Here is a 19,695-nt window from a genome sequence, read left to right as displayed (position 1 = left end):
CGGGTAGATCTTCGTCACCGGGCTCGTGGAAGAGAGCTCGCATCAACGGTGTTTCCCTGCTCCGCATCGCAACCATCTCCCTCCTCTGGCTTTGAGACTGAGCCCATGCAGCTGGGAGGGATTCGCATCTCGAATAAGGAGAGGGAACGGAGGATCACCAACCGCCTGTGCCTCTATTGCGGAGTTGCTGGACATTTTGTTAATTCATGTCCAGTAAGAGGCCAGAGCCCATCAGTAAGCGGAGGGCTACTGGTGAGCGCTACTACTCAGGTCCCTTCATCTAGATCTTGTACTACTATGTCGGTCCATCTACGCTGGACCGGTTCGGGTGCTACATGCAGTGCTTTGATTGACTCTGGGGCTGAGGGTTGTTTCATGGACGAAGCATGGGCTCGGAAACATAACATTCCTTTCAGACCGTTAGACAGGCCTACGCCCATGTTTGCCTTAGATGGTAGTCATCTTCCCAGTATCAAATTTGAGACACTACCTTTAACTCTCACAGTATCTGGTAACCACAGTGAGACTATTTCTTTTTGATTTTCCGTTCACCGTTTACACCTGTTGTTTTGGGTCATCCCTGGCTTGTATGTCATAATCCTTCTATTAATTGGTCTAGTAATTCTATCCTATCCTGGAACGTTTCTTGTCATGTGAAGTGTTTAATGTCTGCCATCCCTCCCATTTCTTCTGTCCCTACTTCTCCAGGAGGAACCTGGCGATTTGACAGGAGTGCCGGAGGAATATCATGATCTGCGCACGGTCTTCAGTCGGTCCCGAGCCAACTCCCTTCCTCCTCACCGGTCGTATGATTGTAGTATTGATCTCCTTCCGGGGACCACTCCTCCTCGAGGTAGACTATACTCTCTGTCGGCTCCCGAACGTAAGGCTCTCGAGGATTATTTGTCTGTGTCTCTTGACGCCGGTACCATAGTGCCTTCTTCTTCTCCGGCCGGGGCGGGGTTCTTTTTGTTAAGAAGAAGGACGGTACTCTGCGCCCCTGCGTGGATTATCGAGGGCTGAATGACATAACGGTTAAGAATCGTTATCCGCTTCCCCTTATGTCATCAGCCTTCGAGATTCTGCAGGGAGCCAGGTGCTTTACTAAGTTGGACCTTCGTAACGCTTACCATCTCGTGCGCATCAGAGAGGGGACGAGTGGAAAACGGCGTTTAACACTCCGTTAGGGCATTTTGAGTACCGGGTTCTGCCGTTCGGTCTCGCCAATGCGCCAGCTGTTTTTCAGGCATTAGTTAATGATGTTCTGAGAGACATGCTGAACATCTTTGTTTTTGTCTATCTTGACGATATCCTGATTTTTCTCCGTCACTCGAGATTCATGTTCAGCACGTTCGGCGTGTTCTACAGCGCCTTTTAGAGAATTGTCTCTACGTAAAGGCTGAGAAGTGCTCTTTTCATGTCTCCTCCGTTACTTTTCTCGGTTCCGTTATTTCCGCTGAAGGCATTCAGATGGATTCCGCTAAGGTCCAAGCTGTCAGTGATTGGCCCGTTCCAAGGTCACGTGTCGAGTTGCAGCGCTTTTTAGGTTTCGCTAATTTCTATCGGCGTTTCATTCGTAATTTCGGTCAAGTTGCTGCCCCTCTCACAGCTCTTACTTCTGTCAAGACGTGTTTTAAGTGGTCCGGTTCCGCCCAGGGAGCTTTTGATCTTCTAAAAGAACGTTTTACGTCCGCTCCTATCCTCGTTACTCCTGACGTCACTAGACAATTCATTGTCGAGGTTGGCGCTTCAGAGGTAGGCGTGGGAGCCATTCTATCCCAGCGCTTCCAGTCTGACGATAAGGTTCATCCTTGCGCTTATTTTTCTCATCGCCTGTCGCCATCTGAGCGCAACTATGATGTGGGTAACCGTGAACTGCTCGCCATCCGCTTAGCCCTAGGCGAATGGCGACAGTGGTTGGAGGGCGACCGTTCCTTTTGTCGTTTGGACAGACCATAAGAACCTTGAGTACATCCGTTCTGCCAAACGACTTAATGCCCGTCAAGCTCGTTGGGCGTTGTTTTTCGCTCGTTTCGAGTTTGTGATTTCTTACCGTCCGGGTAGCAAGAACACCAAGCCTGATGCCTTATCCCGTCTGTTTAGTTCTTCTGTGGCTTCTACTGATCCCGAGGGATTCTTCCTTATGGGCGTGTTGTCGGGTTAACAGTCTGGGGAATTGAAAGACAGGTTAAGCAAGCACTCACGCACACTGCGTCGCCGCGCGCTTGTCCTAGTAACCTCCTTTTCGTTCCTGTTTCCACTCGTCTGGCTGTTCTTCAGTGGGCTCACTCTGCCAAGTTAGCTGGTCATCCCGGTGTTCGAGGCACTCTTGCGTCTATTCGCCAGCGCTTTTGGTGGCCGACTCAGGAGCGTGACACGCGCCGTTTCGTGGCTGCTTGTTCGGACTGCGCGCAGACTAAGTCGGGTAACTCTCCTCCTGCCGGTCGTCTCAGACCGCTCCCCATTCCTTCTCGACCATGGTCTCACATCGCCTTAGACTTCATTACCGGTCTGCCTTTGTCTGCGGGGAAGACTGTGATTCTTACGGTTGTCGATAGGTTCTCTAAGGCGGCACATTTCATTCCCCTCGCTAAACTTCCTTCCGCTAAGGAGACGGCACAAATCATTATTGAGAATGTATTCAGAATTCATGGCCTCCCGTTAGACGCCGTTTCAGACAGAGGCCCGCAATTCACGTCACAGTTTTGGAGGGAGTTCTGTCGTTTGATTGGTGCGTCCGTCAGTCTCTCTTCCGGGTTTCATCCCCAGTCTAACGGTCAAGCAGAGAGGGCCAATCAGACGGTTGGTCGCATACTACGCAGCCTTTCTTTCAGAAACCCTGCGTCTTGGGCAGAACAGCTCCCCTGGGCAGAATACGCTCACAATTCGCTTCCTTCGTCTGCTACCGGGTTATCTCCGTTTCAGAGTAGTCTGGGTTACCAGCCTCCTCTGTTCTCATCCCAGCTTGCCGAGTCCAGCGTTCCCTCCGCTCAAGCGTTTTCCTGACACAAAATACTAATTGATTGTATGTAAACTTCTAATTGAGGATATGTAAACTTCTGACCCACTGGGAATGTGATCAAAGAATTGAAAGCTGAAATAAATAATTCTCTCTACTATTATTCTGACATTTCACATTCCTAAATCTCTAGTGACTCCCCATCCCGCATGAGGGAGCGTAATCATCGACTGACACTAATTAGCATAATTCAACGGACATAAATATTCCTAGAAAATATTCCTATTCATGAAAATCACAAGTGAAATATATTGAGACACAGCTTAGCCTTTTGTTAATCACCCTGTCATCTCAGATTTTCTAAATATACTTTACAGCCAAAGCTAGACAAGCATTTGTGTAAGTTTATTGATAGCCTAGCATAGAATTATGTCCAACTAGCAGCAGGTAATTTGGTCACGGAAATCAGAAAAGCAATCAAATTAAATCGTTTACCTTTGATGAGCTTTGGATGTTTTCACTCATGAGACTCCCAGTTAGATAGCCAATGTTCCTTTTACCAAAAATATTATTTTTGTAGGCGAAATAGCTCCGTTTGTTCTTCACGTATGGCTGAGAAATCGCCCGGAAATAGCAGTCACAAAAACGCTGAAAAATATTACAAATTAGCTCCATAATATCGATAAAAACATGGCAAACGTTGTTTATAATCAATCCTCAAGGTGTTTTTCAAATATTTATTCGATAATATATCCACCGGGACATCAGGTGACCAGTTGCACAATGTAGCCGCTTACGGGTATTCTTCAACATAAATGCGTAAAACTACAGCACAATACTGTAGACACCTTGGGGAATACAGAGAAAAAGTAATCCGGATTGGATTTTTCTCAGGCTTTCGCCTGCAATATCATTTCTGTTGTACTTACAGACAATATTTTTACAGTTTTGGAAACGTTAGAGTGTTTTCTATCCTAAGCTGTCAATTATATGCATATTCTATATACAGTGCCTTGCGAAAGTATTCGGCCCCCTTGAACTTTGCGACCTTTTGCCACATTTCAGGCTTCAAACATAAAGATATAAAACTGTATTTTTTTGTGAAGAATCAACAACAAGTGGGACACAATCATGAAGTGGAACGACATCTATTGGATATTTCAAACTTTTTTAACAAATCAAAAACTAAAAAATTGAGAGAGAGAGAGAGAGGATATAATAGCATGCAGAGGAAAGACCTGTGATATAATAGCATGCAGAGGAAAGACCTGTGATATAATAGCATGCAGAGGAAAGACCTGTGATATAATAGCATGCAGAGGAAAGACCTGTGATATAATAGCATGCAGAGGAAAGACCTGTGATATAATAGCATGCAGAGGAAAGAACTGTGATATAATAGCATGCAGAGGAAAGACAATCAGAGTGAGCAGCAGAAACAGTTTGTTGATTGGGGTGCAGTCTTGCATAAGAGTAAATCCAAACCCTATCTGCAATACCAGTGTGTCAGCTCACTAGTACCACAACCAACAAACACACACATGCCACACGAGCACACACCCACCCACACACACATGAACAAACACGCAGGCCTGAGGCTGTCAGGCCCAGAGGGTGAGTGTTTGTAGTTGAACATACAGAGCGGCTCTTATCCCTTGGGCATGGTTGCCTTGGAGCGTGCTTAGATGGTCTATGTGTCAGCGGGGGACGGGTGGGCTGGCAGGCTGAGATTTGAGTGACAGGCAGAGAGACGGGACATCAACAGGATATGACCCGCTGGAGCCCAAAATACCCTGGGGCTGCATCTTCCTGACTAACCAAACACCTCTTTCTCTTTCTCTCTTTCTCTTCTAAACCTGAGCTGCATTTCATTTCAAACAGTTGCACCCCCAGCTTTGATCTATTCCCTCCCTCATTGACTCTCCTTCACTGGTCTGATAATTTTGCAGGTGAAAGCAACATGGTGGAACGGACTGGAGGTTTTTTTATACAGAGGAAGATGGGGCACTAACAGGATACAACCCACTGGGGATCCTAATCCTCAGAGCTCATGCTGGCTCTCCTATAATTTGACCACCCAAATACTAAGAGGAGAGAACATGGACTCTTTGCCAGAGTCAGTGGAGGGGAGGGAGATACTCACTGGGCGCAGACGTCAATTCAACATCTATTCCACATTGGTTGAACTTAATTTCATTAAAATGATGTGGAAACAACGTTGATTCAACCAGTGTGTGCCCAGTGGGTAGTATGTCTGAGTGGAACAGAAAGGTAGAGAAAGCATTGGTACAGTAGGTAGGACATTTGTTTGAAAAAGGAGGTTGCATAAACTCTACATAGATATGTAAGTATGTTATAGTCCCATTAATATTTGAGTTGTGCTGACCTAGATCTGATCTGGCCCACAGTGAGTTTGTGTCAGAGACATACATGATAACATACTCTGTGACATTCAAATAGTGTTTTACTGTACACTATCAGCACTTCTCTCCAATTAACATTCCTGATCCCTTTTAATTAATCATTATGGGAAACATTCTTCTCTTCACAATTACTTTCTCATCACTAACCGACCTAGTTGGAAATGTAATGGTGTAATTCATTGCGTGCATTAGGCCATGGTCTGTAAGTGAATGGTGTCCCATTCCCTCCCTCCCTCCCAACACTATCATTATGGTACACCCAGAAGCCAGTTAGATGTAGAAATCAATAGAAACACAGTGAAACAGGCTGATTGTATTGAGCTGTATGTTCAACAGTGCTGATTAATCTGTTAAACTGGACCAGGGCTCCTGTCCTCACTCACTTTCTCACTCTATGGGCTTCTATAAAGAATTTACCTGACCTCCTTCAGGCTTGGCAGGGGGAAGAGTAGTGTTCTGGTGACATGACATAATAACCATGTATCTAACCACCTGTGACTGAAGAACACAACACAACTACTGTGTTGGATTGTGAATGGTGGGACTTTATTGCTTCAATCAGGTTTTGAATCTAACATGTTATTTTATCTCCACCTGTTTGTCAACCCCTCTCTCTCATGCTCCCCCCTCTTTCTTTTATACCCCCTCTCTCTCTCTCTCTTTTATCCTCCTCTCTCCTCCATCTCCTCCTCCCTCCAGAGGTGGACTCGCTGCGTATCCTGCTCTACTCGGTAATCTTCCTCCTCAGTGTGTTTGGCAACCTGCTAATCATTGTGGTCCTGACGGTCAACAAGCGCATGAGGACGGTCACCAACTCCTTCCTGCTGTCCCTGGCGGTCAGCGACCTGATGATGGCCATCTTCTGCATGCCCTTCACCCTCATCCCCAACCTCCTGGAGGACTTCATCTTCGGGCCCACCATGTGCAAGATAGTGGCTTACCTCATGGGTAAGAATGGGGGACTGGTAATGTTGAGGGCGCGTGTGGGAGATATCTAGGCTGGAGAAAATATTGGGTGAGAGAGAGAGAGAGAGAGAGAGAGAGAGAGAGAGAGAGAGAGAGAGAGAGAGAGAGAGAGAGAGAGAGAGAGAGAGAGAGAGAGAGAGAGAGAGAGAGAGAGAGAGAGAGAGAGAGAGAGAGAGAGAGAGAGAGAGGAGGTATGGAAAGAGAGAGAGGTATGGAAAAGAGAGAGGTATGGAAAGAGAGAGAGAGAGAGAGAGAGAGAGAGGAGGTATGGAAAGAGAGAGAGAGAGAGAGAGAGAGAGGAGGTATGGAAAAGAGAGAGAGAGAGAGAGAGAGGAGGTATGGAAAGAGAGAGAGAGAGAGAGAGAGAGAGAGAGGAGGTATGGAAAGAGAGAGAGAGAGAGAGAGAGAGAGAGAGAGAGAGGAGGTATGGAAAGAGAGAGAGAGAGAGAGAGAGAGAGAGAGAGAGAGAGAGGAGGTATGGAGAGAGAGAGAGAGAGAGAGAGAGAGAGAGGAGGTATGGAAGAGAGAGAGAGAGAGAGAGAGAGAGAGAGAGGAGGTATGGAAAGAGAGAGAGAGAGAGAGAGAGAGAGAGGTATGGAAAGAGAGAGGAGGTATGGAAAGAGAGAGAGAGAGAGAGAGAGAGGAGGTATGGAAAGAGAGAGAGAGAGAGAGAGAGAGAGAGAGAGGAGGTATGGAAAGAGAGAGAGAGAGAGAGAGAGAGAGGAGGTATGGAAAAGAGAGAGAGAGAGAGGAGGTATGGAGAGAGAGAGAGAGAGAGAGAGAGAGAGGAGGTATGGAAGAGAGAGAGAGAGAGAGAGAGAGAGAGAGAGAGAGAGAGGAGGTATGGAAAGAAGAGAGAGAGAGAGAGAGAGAGAGAGAGAGAGAGGAGGTATGGAAAGAGAGAGAGAGAGAGAGAGAGAGAGGAGGTATGGAAAGAGAGAGAGAGAGAGAGAGAGAGAGAGAGAGAGAGAGGAGGTATGGAAAGAGAGAGAGAGAGAGAGAGAGAGAGAGAGAGAGAGAGAGGAGGTATGGAAAGAGAGAGAGAGAGAGAGAGAGGAGGTATGGAAAGAGAGAGAGAGAGAGAGAGAGAAGGTATGGAAAGAGAGAGAGAGAGAGAGAGGAGGTATGGAAAGAGAGAGAGAGGAGGTATGGAGAGAGAGAGAGAGGAGGTATGGAAAAAGAGAGAGAGAGAGGAGGTATGGAAAAGAGAGAGAGAGAGGAGGTATGGAAAGAGAGAGAGAGAGAGGAGGTATGGAAAGAGAGAGAGAGAGAGGAGGTATGGAAAGAGAGAGAGAGAGAGGAGGTATGGAAAAGAGAGAGAGAGAGGAGGTATGGAAAAGAGAGAGAGAGAGGAGGTATGGAAAGAGAGAGAGAGAGAGGAGGTATGGAAAGAGAGAGAGAGAGAGGAGGTATGGAAAGAGAGAGAGAGAGAGGAGGTATGGAAAGAGAGAGAGAGAGAGGAGGTATGGAAAGAGAGAGAGAGAGAGGAGGTATGGAAAGAGAGAGAGAGAGAGGGTATGGAAAGAGAGAGAGAGAGAGAGTGATGGAGGTATGGAGAGAGAACAACAAGAGTGATACAGACAGGATGGATATCTGTCTAACTTTCTGATCCACTCTATCTAGCCAAATCTCCCAATCATGTTTTACTAACACATCCATACAACCTTAAAAACACATCTTCATTTAGAAGTCCACTGTGCATACTGATCTCTGATTCACAAGCTGCATTTAGGTTCACATTTAATCTGATCCCTGATGGTTTGCAAAGTTTAAGACTTAAACAATTGCTGAAAAAATGACTGGTGTCATCCACAAAGTAGATGTCCTAACCGACTTGCGAGAGCTATAGTTTATTAACAAGTAATTTGTGGAGTGATTGTAATATGAGTTTAAATGGCTCCAACCAAAGTGTATGTAAACTTCCGACTTGAACTGTACATACATACACTTACATACAGCTGAAGTCGGAAGTTTACATACACTTAGGTTGGAGTTATTAAAACTCATTTTTCCACCACTCCACGAATTTCTTGTTAATGAACTTTAGTTTTGGCAAGTCAGTTAGGACTTGACACAAAGTAATTATTCCAACAATTGTTTAAGACAGATTATTTCACTTATAATTCACTGTATCACCATTCCAGTGGGTCAGAAGTTTACATACACTAAGTTGACTGTGCCTTGAAACAGCTTGGAAAATTCCAGAAAATGATGACATGGCTTTAGAAGCTTCTGATAGGCTAATTGACATAATTTAAGTCAATTGGAGGTGTACCTGTGGATGTATTTCAAGGCCTACCTTCAAACTCAGTGGTTCTTTGCTTGACATCATGGGGAAGTCAAAAGAAGTCAGGGAAGATCTCAGAAAAATAATTGTAGACCTCCTCTGGTTCATCATTGGGAGCAATTTTCAAACGCCTGAAGGTACCACATTCATCTGTACAAACAATAGTATGCAAGTATAAACACCATGGGTCCACGCAACCGTCATACTGCTCAGGAAGGAGATGCATTCTGTCTCCTACAGATGAATGTACTTTGGTGCGAAAAGTGCAAATGTCACGTTCGTCGTATGAAGGAGACCAATGTGCAGCGTGGTATGTGTACATTCTCTTTATTAAAAGAATGATCACCGAACAAACTAACAAAATAGCAAACGAAACGTGAAACTATACAATAGAGTGCTGATAGGCAACTACACGTAGTCAAGATCCCACACCAGAAAGTGGGAAAAAGTCCTGCCTGAAATATGATCCTCAATCAGAGACAACGATAAACAGCTGTCTCTGATTGGGAACCATATCAGGCCAACATAGACATACAAAACCCCTAGACATACAAAACCCTAGACATACAAAAACCTAGAGTACCCACCCTAGTCACACCCTGACCTAACCAAAATATATAGAAAACAGAGATATCTAAGGTCAGGGCGTAACAGTCCCCCCCCCCCAAAAGTGCGGACTCCCGGCAACAAACCTGAACCTATAGGGGAGGGTCCAGGTGGGCATCTACCCTCGGTGGCAGCTCCGGTACTGGACGCAGTCCCCGCTCACTACACTGATCCCTCTGCTTCTGTGGAACCGGACAATGGATCGTTGTCGGAGGAACCAGACCGTGGATCATCGCCGGAGGCTCAGAACTGGGAACCACCACTGGAGGATCTGGACTGCAGCTGTTCGCTGAAGACTCTGGACTGCAGCTCCTCGATGGAGGTCCCAGACTGGGGACCGTCGCTGGAGGTCCCGAACTAGGGACCGTCGCTGGAGGCCCCGGACTGGGGACCATCGCTGGAGGTTCCGGACTGTGGACCGACGTTAGAGGTTCCGGACTGGGGACCGTTGTTGGAGGTTCCGGATTGTGGACCGTCGTTGGAAGCTCTGGACTGGGAACTGTCGCCGGAAGTTCTGGACTGTGGAGGAGCACTGGAGGTCTGATGCCTGGGACCGGTATAGGTGTCACCAGGCTGATGACACGCACCTCAGGGCGAGTGCGGAGAGGAGGCACAGGACGCACTGGGCTATGAATGCGCACTGGAGACCTGATGCGTGGGACCGGTACAGGTGACACCGGGCTGATGACATGCACCTCAGCACGCCCGCTCTGCAGCGCTCTCAAAGCTAGCATCTCTCCCCGGAATCTTGCGTCGAGCTCCTCATCCGACTCCCTGACTTGCTCTGGTTCGCTCCTCGGCTCCGCCGACTGCTCTCCCCCCTAAATTTTCTTGGGGTTGCCTCTCATGCTTGCTCCGTTGACCTCCTCGTATCGTCGCCGTTCCGCTTTTGCTGCCTCTTATCTCCTCCTTAGGTCGGCGATACTCCCCGGCCTGCGTCCAGGGTCATTTTCCCTCCAGAATCTCCTCCTAGGTCCTCCTGAACACTCTGCTTGGTCCATTTTTGGTGGGATCTTCTGTCACGTTCGTCGTATGAAGGAGACCAAGGCGCAGTGTTGTATGCGTACATTCCTTTTATTAAAAGAATGAACACTAAACAAACTGACAAAATAAGAAACTAAACGTGAAGCTATACAATAGAATGCTGACAGGCAACTACACATAGTCAAGATCCCACACCAGAATGTGGGAAAAAGGCCTGCCTGGAATATGATCCCCAATCAGAGACAACGATAAACAGCTTTCTCTGATTGAAAACCATATCAGGCTAACATAGACATACATAACTCCTAGACATTCAAAACCCATAGACATACAAAAGAACCTAGACATACAAAAACCTAGAGTACCCACCCTAGTCACACCCTGGCCTAACCAAAATATATAGAAAACAGAGATATTGAAGGTCAGGGTGTGACAGCAAATCAATCCCAGAACAACAGTAAAGGACCTTGTGAAGATGCTGGAGGAAACAAGTACAAACTATCTATATCCAAAGTAAAACGAGTCCTATATCGACAGAACCTGAAAGGCCGTTCAGCAAGGAAGAAGCCACTGCTCCAAAACCGCCATAAAAAAAGCCAGAGTATGGTTTGCAACTGGGGTTGCACATGGGGACAAAGATCATACTTTTGGAGAAATGTCCTCTGCTCTGATGAAACAAAAATAGAACTGTTTGACCATAATGATCATCGCTATGTTTGGAGGAAAAAGGGGGAGACTTGCAAGCTGAAGAACACCATCCCAACCGTGAAGCACGGGGGTGGCAGCATCATGTTGTGGGGTTACTTTGTTGTAGGAGACACTGGTGCACTTCACAAAATAGATAGCATCATGAGGGAAGTAAAATGATGTGGATATTGTTAAGTAACATCTCAAGACATCAGTCAGGAAGTTAAAGCTTGGTTGCACATGGGTCTTCCAATTGGACAACTACCCCAAACATACTTCCAAAGTCGTGGTAAAATGGCTTAATGACAACAAAGTCAAGGTATTGGAGCGGTCATCACAAAGCCCTGACTTCAATCCTATAGATAATTTGTGGGCAGAACTGAAAATGTTTGTGCGAGCAAGGAGACCTTCAAACCTGACTCATTTACACCAGCTCTGTCAGGAGGAATGGGCCCGAAATTCACCCAATTTATTGTGGGAAGCTTGTGGAAGTCTTCCCGATACGTTTGACCCAAGTGAATCAATTTAAAGGCAATTCTACCAAATACTAATTGAGTGTATGTAAATGTCTGACCCACTGGGAATGTGATGAAAGAAATAAAAGCTGAAATAAATCCCTCTCTACTATTATTCTGACGTTTCACATTCTTAAAATAAAGTGCTCATCCTAACTGACCTAAACAGGGAATTTTTACTAGGATTAAATGTCAGGAATTGTGAAAAACTGAGTTTAAAAGTATTTGGCAAAGGTGTATGTAAACATCCGACTTCAACTGTATATAATCTAAACTCTTAAATTTTGTTTGTTATCTAGTTTATTTTTCTTTATTTTCCAACAGGTGTTTCCGTGAGTATCTCCACCTTCAGCCTGGTTGCCATAGCAATTGAGCGCTACAGCGCCATCTGCAACCCGCTAAAGTCTCGGGCGTGGCAGACCCGTTCCCATGCCTACCGGGTGATTACTGCCACCTGGCTGCTGTCCTTCATGATCATGAGTCCCTACCCTGTGTTCAGCCACCTGGTCGATGTCCCCCTGAAGGACAACATCACCATCGCACGCATGTGTCGCCATATCTGGCCCCACAGGGAGGTGGAGCAGACCTGGTGAGTGTGTGTGTGTGTGTGTGTGTGTGTGTGTGTGTGTGTGTGTGTGTGTGTGTGTGTGTGTGTGTGTGTGTGTGTGTGTGTGTGTGTGTGTGTGTGTGTGTGTGTGTGTGTGTGTGTGTGTGTGTGTGTGTGTGTGTGTGTGTTTGGGTGGGGAGTGTGCGTGTGTGTGGATGGGTACATACTCATCTTACTTTTTGCTTACTACTCTTTTCCTAATACTTCATTTTATGGGGTTTGGGTGGAACTGTATTTACAAAGAAAGGAACATCTTCCTACACTTATGAATTGATGATACAGAAATATTGTGTTTGTATACACAGTAGAATATAAAACGATCACTAAAATGCTCTCAACAGCAAAATAATTTAAACTTGTTCTCCAGCTGAGCATTTCCCACCAGAGAAGCCATTAATTTGTCATTGTAGTAGAAGTGCATCCCAGGTCACCAGGTGCATTGTGGGTGACTGTAGGGCTCCTCTGGGGGAGGTATTAGACACAGCCTGTGTACAGTACACGTACTGCTGCTCTCTCATTATTATTTTATATTGGTAGCCTACTGCCATAACCCATTATTGGTGGAGTGGAGTCCTGTGAGAAAAAGACACTTAAGGCTTTCCAGTCTACAGAAAAGAACAACTATAGTCCAGTGGAGGCTCCTCAGTGGGGGAAGGGGAGGACCATCCTCCTCAGTGAATTTCATAAAAATAAAAATAGTGAAACATTTAAAAAGTTATGGTTTTTACATAAAACTATACAAAAAAATATTCACGTCACCAAATAATTGATTAAATTACACTGTTTTGCAATGAAGGTTACGTTAGCCTCAGCAGCACTCTGTAGGGTAGCACTATGGTGTAACCAGAGGACAGCTAGCTTCCGTCCTCCTCTGGGTACATTGACTTCAATACAAAATCTAAGAGGCTCATGGTTCTCACACCATTCCATAGACTTACAAAGTAATTCTGCCAATTTCTGGAGGTCATCCTCCAACCTATCAGACCTCTTGCAGCATGAACTGACATGTTGTCCACCCAATCAAAGGATCATATAATGAATCTAGTAATGAAAGCATACGCTACAGCTAGCTAGCACTGCAGTGCATAAACTGTGGTAAGTAGTAGACTCAAAGGGAGAGAAAGACAATAGTTGAACAGTTTTAAACAAATTAATTTATTCAAAAATGAATGAGGAGCGAGAGAGAGAGAGAACTAATGTTAACTTACTCACTTTTGTACATTGCGCTGGTCTGTATAATGTACCTTATTTTAAAGCCCCAAAAACGGAATTCTTCCAGATCAACTGTAATATCAAGACCATTGTAAAGCACAATATCTCCCCTTTCCAAAAAAATCAATGACGAGACCTTCATGAGGCCCATCTCTGCATGATTCAAGAAGGCAATGCGCTCCGTCGGGTCTTTTTAAAAATGGTGTGTGGGGAAGCGAACTCTATTGCGTGATAGTGAAAGAGAGAGATATTTTGTGTGGGGAAACAGCTTTTTTCACCCAATCTGTTCAACTTATCACATTATCACCTCTAAAATGTAAATAAAACACTATAAAGAGTTTATATAATGTGTCATTACATACCTATTTCAAGGTTTGTGTCAAATATGAGTCTGTTTTTTAGGGCGGTGCTAAAGTTATCTTCAGAAGTAAATAGCAGCTGTCGCTGCTTTTTGAGAGTCATGATGGCTTGCAGTGATGACGCAAAAAATTACTAGGTATCCTCCTTACCCTGTCCCTTTCTTATGTTTAAACAGTGAGAGAAGCCCTACACCTGGTGGAGTGAGGCTGTAGGACACAGAATTAGTTGCTTTATGCGTGCTGTACGTTATGCCATGACACGTCACAATTAAATGTACAAGGTTGGAGGGGTCAGTTTTTAAAACTTTTCTCCAATACTATTGAGCCATTGCCATGTCAATCAATGCTTGAGTAGAAACGTAGTTCACACCCCAGATTTTGATGTCAACACAGTCGCTACAGTCCCATTAGTTGTCATTGCAGCCTTTGTACGGAATGGGGTTAGTCACCTTTTTTGTCCTTTTTTTCACTTTCACTTACTTAGCTAGCAAATGCAGCTAGCCAGTTTTGCCAACTCAAACACCCAGCTCATTCAGAGGGATGCTATGTTAGCAAGCTGGCTATGACTATTCAACACTGGAACTCTTCCAGGTAAGCTTTTGGTTTGACTAAATTATTGCCCGCGTGTAACTGCTAAACTACTTACTGTCTGTACACTGTACTGCATGATTGTAGCGGGTTTACTAATGCATTAGTTCTATTATCTATTATCTATTTTAGCCAATGTGGTGACAACAATGTAGACTGTCTGTAGCGGTTATGATGTGAAGTTTTGATTTTGGAAAGTTTTTTTTTGCCTGGTCACAGACAGCTGATGTGTTGTGCATTGAAGTCCACAGGCAAAGGGAAAGGTGAGAGGAGGAGACCACGTAGATGCGAGAAGGAATACAACAGGCTGTTTCTGTGGCTATGAAAGTGAACTATTTGCGTTTGATCAGGGGTGTATTCATTCCGTAGATTCTGTTGAAAAACGTTTCTTAAATGGAAGCAAACGTAACGAAACGGGGATAAACATACCTGAATTTTTTCAATAGAAATTCTCATTTGCAACTGTTGGACTAATGATTACAGCCTAGGTCAGCTAGATGCAGGCAAGAGTGTGCAAGGCAGTATAGAATGTGTCACTGTCTGTCCATCTGTCAATGTCTGTCACCTCAAATCTTTCTCTCGACCTGTGTGCACCTATGCTGTAAACTTTCATTCCTAGGCTAGGTTCTAGTAACCTCATGATGGGTATATGGGAAAGTTGAGTATCAATGATGTTACATTGAACTAGGTGAATGGAATATGAATAACAGTCATCCAATATGATGTAATAGAAATACATGTAATAGAAATACATCATCATCTTAAATGGCACCGACTTCCATTGTTATCGTCAGTAAGAGAGCCTTAAGAGAGAAACACACCTCAACAGTTTTGTTTTGTTTGGGTCTTTCCCTCCAAAGCAGGCTCAGAGGTAGCCTAGTGTCTCGCGGTTTATGCATCGCCCTCCAGTATCTCCACCAGTACTAACTCCGCTCTCGGCCTCGCTAACCTCTCAACCCCTTACTCTCTTTCACATCTTACGATCTCTCTAACCCTCTAATTCTTCTTCTCCCTCTTCTTCATAGCCCTCTTTCTATTGCCTCCTCATCCCTCCTCCATCTGTTTGTCTGTCTGTCTCTCTCAACCCTTCATTCCTCATCTCCTAATCCTTCATCCCTCATCCCCGCTCTCTGAGGAACTCTGACCTAAATAAACCATACATGTAAATGTTAACTTGTTAAGTGTGTTCTGTCTTCCACTGTGTGTTAACATCCAGTGCTGTCATTCACAGGGCTCTCTGGGGTTCCCCTCCAACCTCTCGGTTGTCAGACATCCACTTGAAACCACTATTGAGATGAATCAAATGCACAAAACGTTCTCTTTACCTTTTCTTCCACTCAGGATTTAATTGTGAGTTACAAAGTCTAGAACACTACGAACCAAAAATAAGAACAATTATTGCAACGGAAAATGCATGCAAATCAAATTATTCTAAACTGCTACCGGCTCTCTTATGATTGAGGAATATAATTATAATGGCCGGGGAAAACCCAACATTTTTTCAATGAGCTATTAAGGCTATCATTCATGTGACTTTCCCCAGAGCGGTAGTTAAATTCTAACAATTCCCATTCTCAATTCACCAGATCAATGTTTCTAGGAAGATGTAGCTTTGGTTTTGACACTATTACTTGTATTCTGAAATTGTATTTAGTCACTAGTATTGATTGTACCCGTTTAAGGCTTTTAGTGTGAAGCACTTAATTATTCCCAGAAGCCACCTGCTTGTGTCAGAGTCAAGGAGAAGGAGCTATTATGTCGATGTGATTCTTGGCTGTTCTTGTGAAGGAGAACTAAATCAAGACAAAATACTTTATCTGTTGTAACCTGTGAGTTATTTTATTCTAAGTCCCACGTGTCCTCTGGAGAAGAGAGTATAATATATAGAATATTCACAATCAAGACATTAAGCTTACAAATGTATTTAGAGTTCCTCTTTCCAGATATTTTGTCCTTCATGATGACAACTGGTTGGAATGGATAGTATAAGAAACAACATCGTGGTGTCTTCTATAGTGTTAGAGTAGTAACCAATATTCCTTGTATTTTTTTTCAGCACTGAGCAAATTTCAGATCTACTGAGCATAAACTCGAACATTGTGAACATTCTGTGCAACTTCTGGCATGCGTTTATTGTGAACACTAAGGCTGTACCTGCTTTAAGTTACCAATAACAGTGGCGAAGTAGGCTACTGTGGCTATTTGATAACAATGTGGGCCTATCCGAGTGGCCTACCATCAAAAACAATGGTGAAAATGCATCCCACAACATTTATGGAAACAGCTGTTCTATAATTCAGCCTACAGCATCAGGCAATGTGTGGTTGGCCTACATTCTATGAAACTTTAGGAAAAGATATGTAGGGCTTGACAATAACCTGTTTAGTCATGATGAAAATGTGTTGTTTGATGCAAGAAACCCCTTTACAAAATAAAGCTCATTATTATTCCCATACATTTATTATAGAGATTCAGACAAATTATGCTACCCTCTGTCTATTGGCTACTTTGTTTATTCAAGCCTGCCTCAAAATATAACCCTGCCTCTTTGAGATAGAAAAAATGCTCTTTACCTGACTTTTAAAAGATGGCTAGAAATGCACACATTTTGTGCTCTTGTAGGAAGCAACTACTCCCCATTGCTGACTAGAAATTAGCTATAACTCGGCTACATGCAGCTCTCGCTTTGATCTCACAACAAGTGCATCTACTCACGACCACTCATGCTGTAAACACAGTCCAGTTCAAAGTGAATGGCACAGACCATATATAGCAATGGTCTATTTGCATATAGGGGTACTGCAGCTCTGATTGGTTATACTGCACCGGTCTGTAGAGTACGGGCTGAGTTGTGCCTGTCAATGCAATAGAATACTACTCTGGTGCATTCTCCCTACAATAAAGTCTCTTGCATAGATAGTATGCAAATCTAAGTCTTGCAAAGTTTGTTTTGTTTTGGTATGTTGCATTGAAAGTGGCTAATATTAACTAAAGGGGAACACTAGAAAGATGAGGAGTTCAATCTCGTGCTTCTCAGCACGGGCTGATGTTTCTTCTGCATGGCAGTCCAAGGGGAGCTGCAAGCCCGCACACTCGCACACCTTAGAGCACATATGTCAGAGTCAAGGCCCCTGGCCACATCCGGCCCGCGAGAAGGTTTTTTACGGCCCCTGGGATGATCTTGATTTGTTATTAGAACCGGCCCGCAGACCGCAGCAAGCCGGCAGCCCGCAGATCTTTTACACGCACCAATACTACATTTCCCACAATGCAACGGTGACGCACCGAGCAGTAGGCTGCTTCATTTCAATATTTATTGGCACAGCAGTTGTCAGCATCACAGTAAAATTAACTTTCAGATACCCATCAAAAATGGCAAAACGGAAGGTGGACACTGAGAACCGGGGGTTTCAAACAAGGTGGGAGTCGGAGTATTTGTTCACGGAGGTAGCTGGAAAACCTGTGTGTCTTCTGTGTGGAGAAAGTGTGGCGGTACTGAAAGAGTATAATCTGAGACGACATTATGAAACGAAACACGCGGACAAAAACAAGAATATGGACATGGAACAAAGGCTACAAAAGGCAGAGGAATTAAAACGAGGCCTCAAATCTCGACAGGCTCTGTTCAAAAAAGCCAAATCACAAGGCCAGGCTGCTGTCAAGGCCAGTTTTATTTTGGCAGAAGAGATCGCTAAATCAGCCCGGCCATTTACGGAGGGGGATTTCATCAAAAACTGCATGATTAAAGTTTGTGACGAAGTTTGCCCAGAAAAAAGGCAACTCTTTTTAAATGTGAGTCTGAGCAGAAACACCATTGCCGAGAGAGTAGACCAGTTGTCCATCAATCTAAAAGAGCAGCTTGTGAAAAAGGGAAAAGATTTCATTGCATATTCCTTGGCTGTGGATGAGAGCACCGACATTTCTGACATTGCCCAGTTGTCAATTTTCATCCGCGGAGTGGACTCCAGCCTAAGCGTGACAGAGGAGTTTTTGGCTTTACGTCCTATGCATGGCACAACTACGGGGCATGATTTGTATGAAGAGGTGTCAAGATGTGTAAATGAGATGGAGCTGCCTTGGGAAAAACTCGTGGGTTTGACAACCGACGGAGCACCTGCGATGTGTGGACACAGGAGCGGACTGGTGGCGAAGATACGGGAAAAGATGCAAGAGGAAAACGCGACAGGTGAGCTGACAGCTTATCATTGTATCATACACCAGGAAGCGTTGTGCGGTAAAGCCTTGAAAATGGAGCATGTAATGAGCATCATCACGCGCACAGTTAACTTTATCAGAGCCAAAGGTTTGAATCACCGCCAGTTCACGGCATTTCTGACGGAGTTAGAAACGGAGCATGGTGATTTGCCTTATCACACAGAGGTGCGATGGCTAAGCCAGGGAAAGGTGCTTCAAAGATGTTTCGAGCTTCGTGAGGAGATTTGTCTGTTCTTGGACAGCAAAGGGAAAGACACAACACAACTCCGAGACGAAATGTTTCTGTGTGAAATGGCTTTTCTGTGTGACATTACGAGTCATCTGAATGCAATGAACTTGCAGCTGCAGGGTCGGGATCGTGTCATCTCTGATATGTACAGTACAGTGAAGGCATTTAAAACCAAGTTGAGTGGATGATAGAAAATTGCTATTATTGTTTTTTTCTTTGAAGTAAATTTAGCCCACTTTTGCTAAAATAGAAAATATAGGCTACTGATGGTGCCTTGAATACCGGTTTCTTTCATTTAATGTTCATGTTATGGGGATTTTTATATAAAGGAAATGTGTCTTTTGTGTCTGTTGAAAATTAAAGATTACTGACAGAGCCATAAGAAAATATTGCTTTATTTATCTGATCATATTGGAATATATTTGTTAGGTTTTCAGTAGGTTCAATTAGGTTCACTAGACTATATGCGTCATTTAAAAAATTTTCAATGAACATTCGAACAGTCCGGCCCTCAGCTTGTAGCTAAATTTTTTATTTGGCCCTCCGTCCATTTGACTTTGACACCCCTGCCTTAGAGGAAACATTGGTAGTAACCATTATGTCATGTCTCCACCGGTTGTATCCCAGCATAGATATTCAAGAACTTCCTCTACCTAACCTCTTTCTGGAAGTCTCCCGTGATCAAGCCCTCTTCTTTTATGCATCTAACATGGGCTCCCGAGTGGCACAGTGGTCTAAGGCATTGCATCTTACTGCTAGAGGCATCACTACAGACCCTGGTTAGATTCCAAGCTGTATCACAACCTGGCTGTGATTGGGTGTCCCATGGGGCTGTGCACAATTGGCCCTGCATTGTCCAGGTTAGGGTTTGGCCGGGTAGGCCAGCATTGTACATAATAATTTGTTCTTTACTGACTTGCCTAGTTAAATAAAGGTTAAATAAAAATAAAAATATCAGTACTCCTTGTGGAAGCTGTCCTCAGGCACAGATCTAGGATCAGCTTATCCTCCAAAAATCCAAACCTTAATCATTAGAGGGGTAAGGTACAACTGACTTG

At 44.4% G+C, this 19,695-nt stretch overlaps 1 protein-coding gene across 1 annotated transcript in view; it reads left to right on the top strand.

Moving 5' to 3' along the window:
• Positions 1-19,695, top strand: part of LOC124023265 (cholecystokinin receptor-like) — a 56,835-nt gene that overhangs the window by 32,171 nt on the left and 4,969 nt on the right. The window contains exons 2-3 of the mRNA XM_046337813.1: positions 6,082-6,330; positions 11,752-12,016. Of these exons, the coding sequence (XP_046193769.1) occupies positions 6,082-6,330; positions 11,752-12,016 (514 nt within the window). The remainder of the gene's footprint in view (positions 1-6,081; positions 6,331-11,751; positions 12,017-19,695) is intronic.

This window comes from Oncorhynchus gorbuscha, linkage group LG01, assembly GCF_021184085.1.
Source record: "Oncorhynchus gorbuscha isolate QuinsamMale2020 ecotype Even-year linkage group LG01, OgorEven_v1.0, whole genome shotgun sequence".
Taxonomy (NCBI): domain Eukaryota; kingdom Metazoa; phylum Chordata; class Actinopteri; order Salmoniformes; family Salmonidae; genus Oncorhynchus; species Oncorhynchus gorbuscha.
The sequence above is the reverse complement of the archived record's forward strand: the minus strand, read 5'-3'. Positions and strand labels throughout refer to the sequence as shown.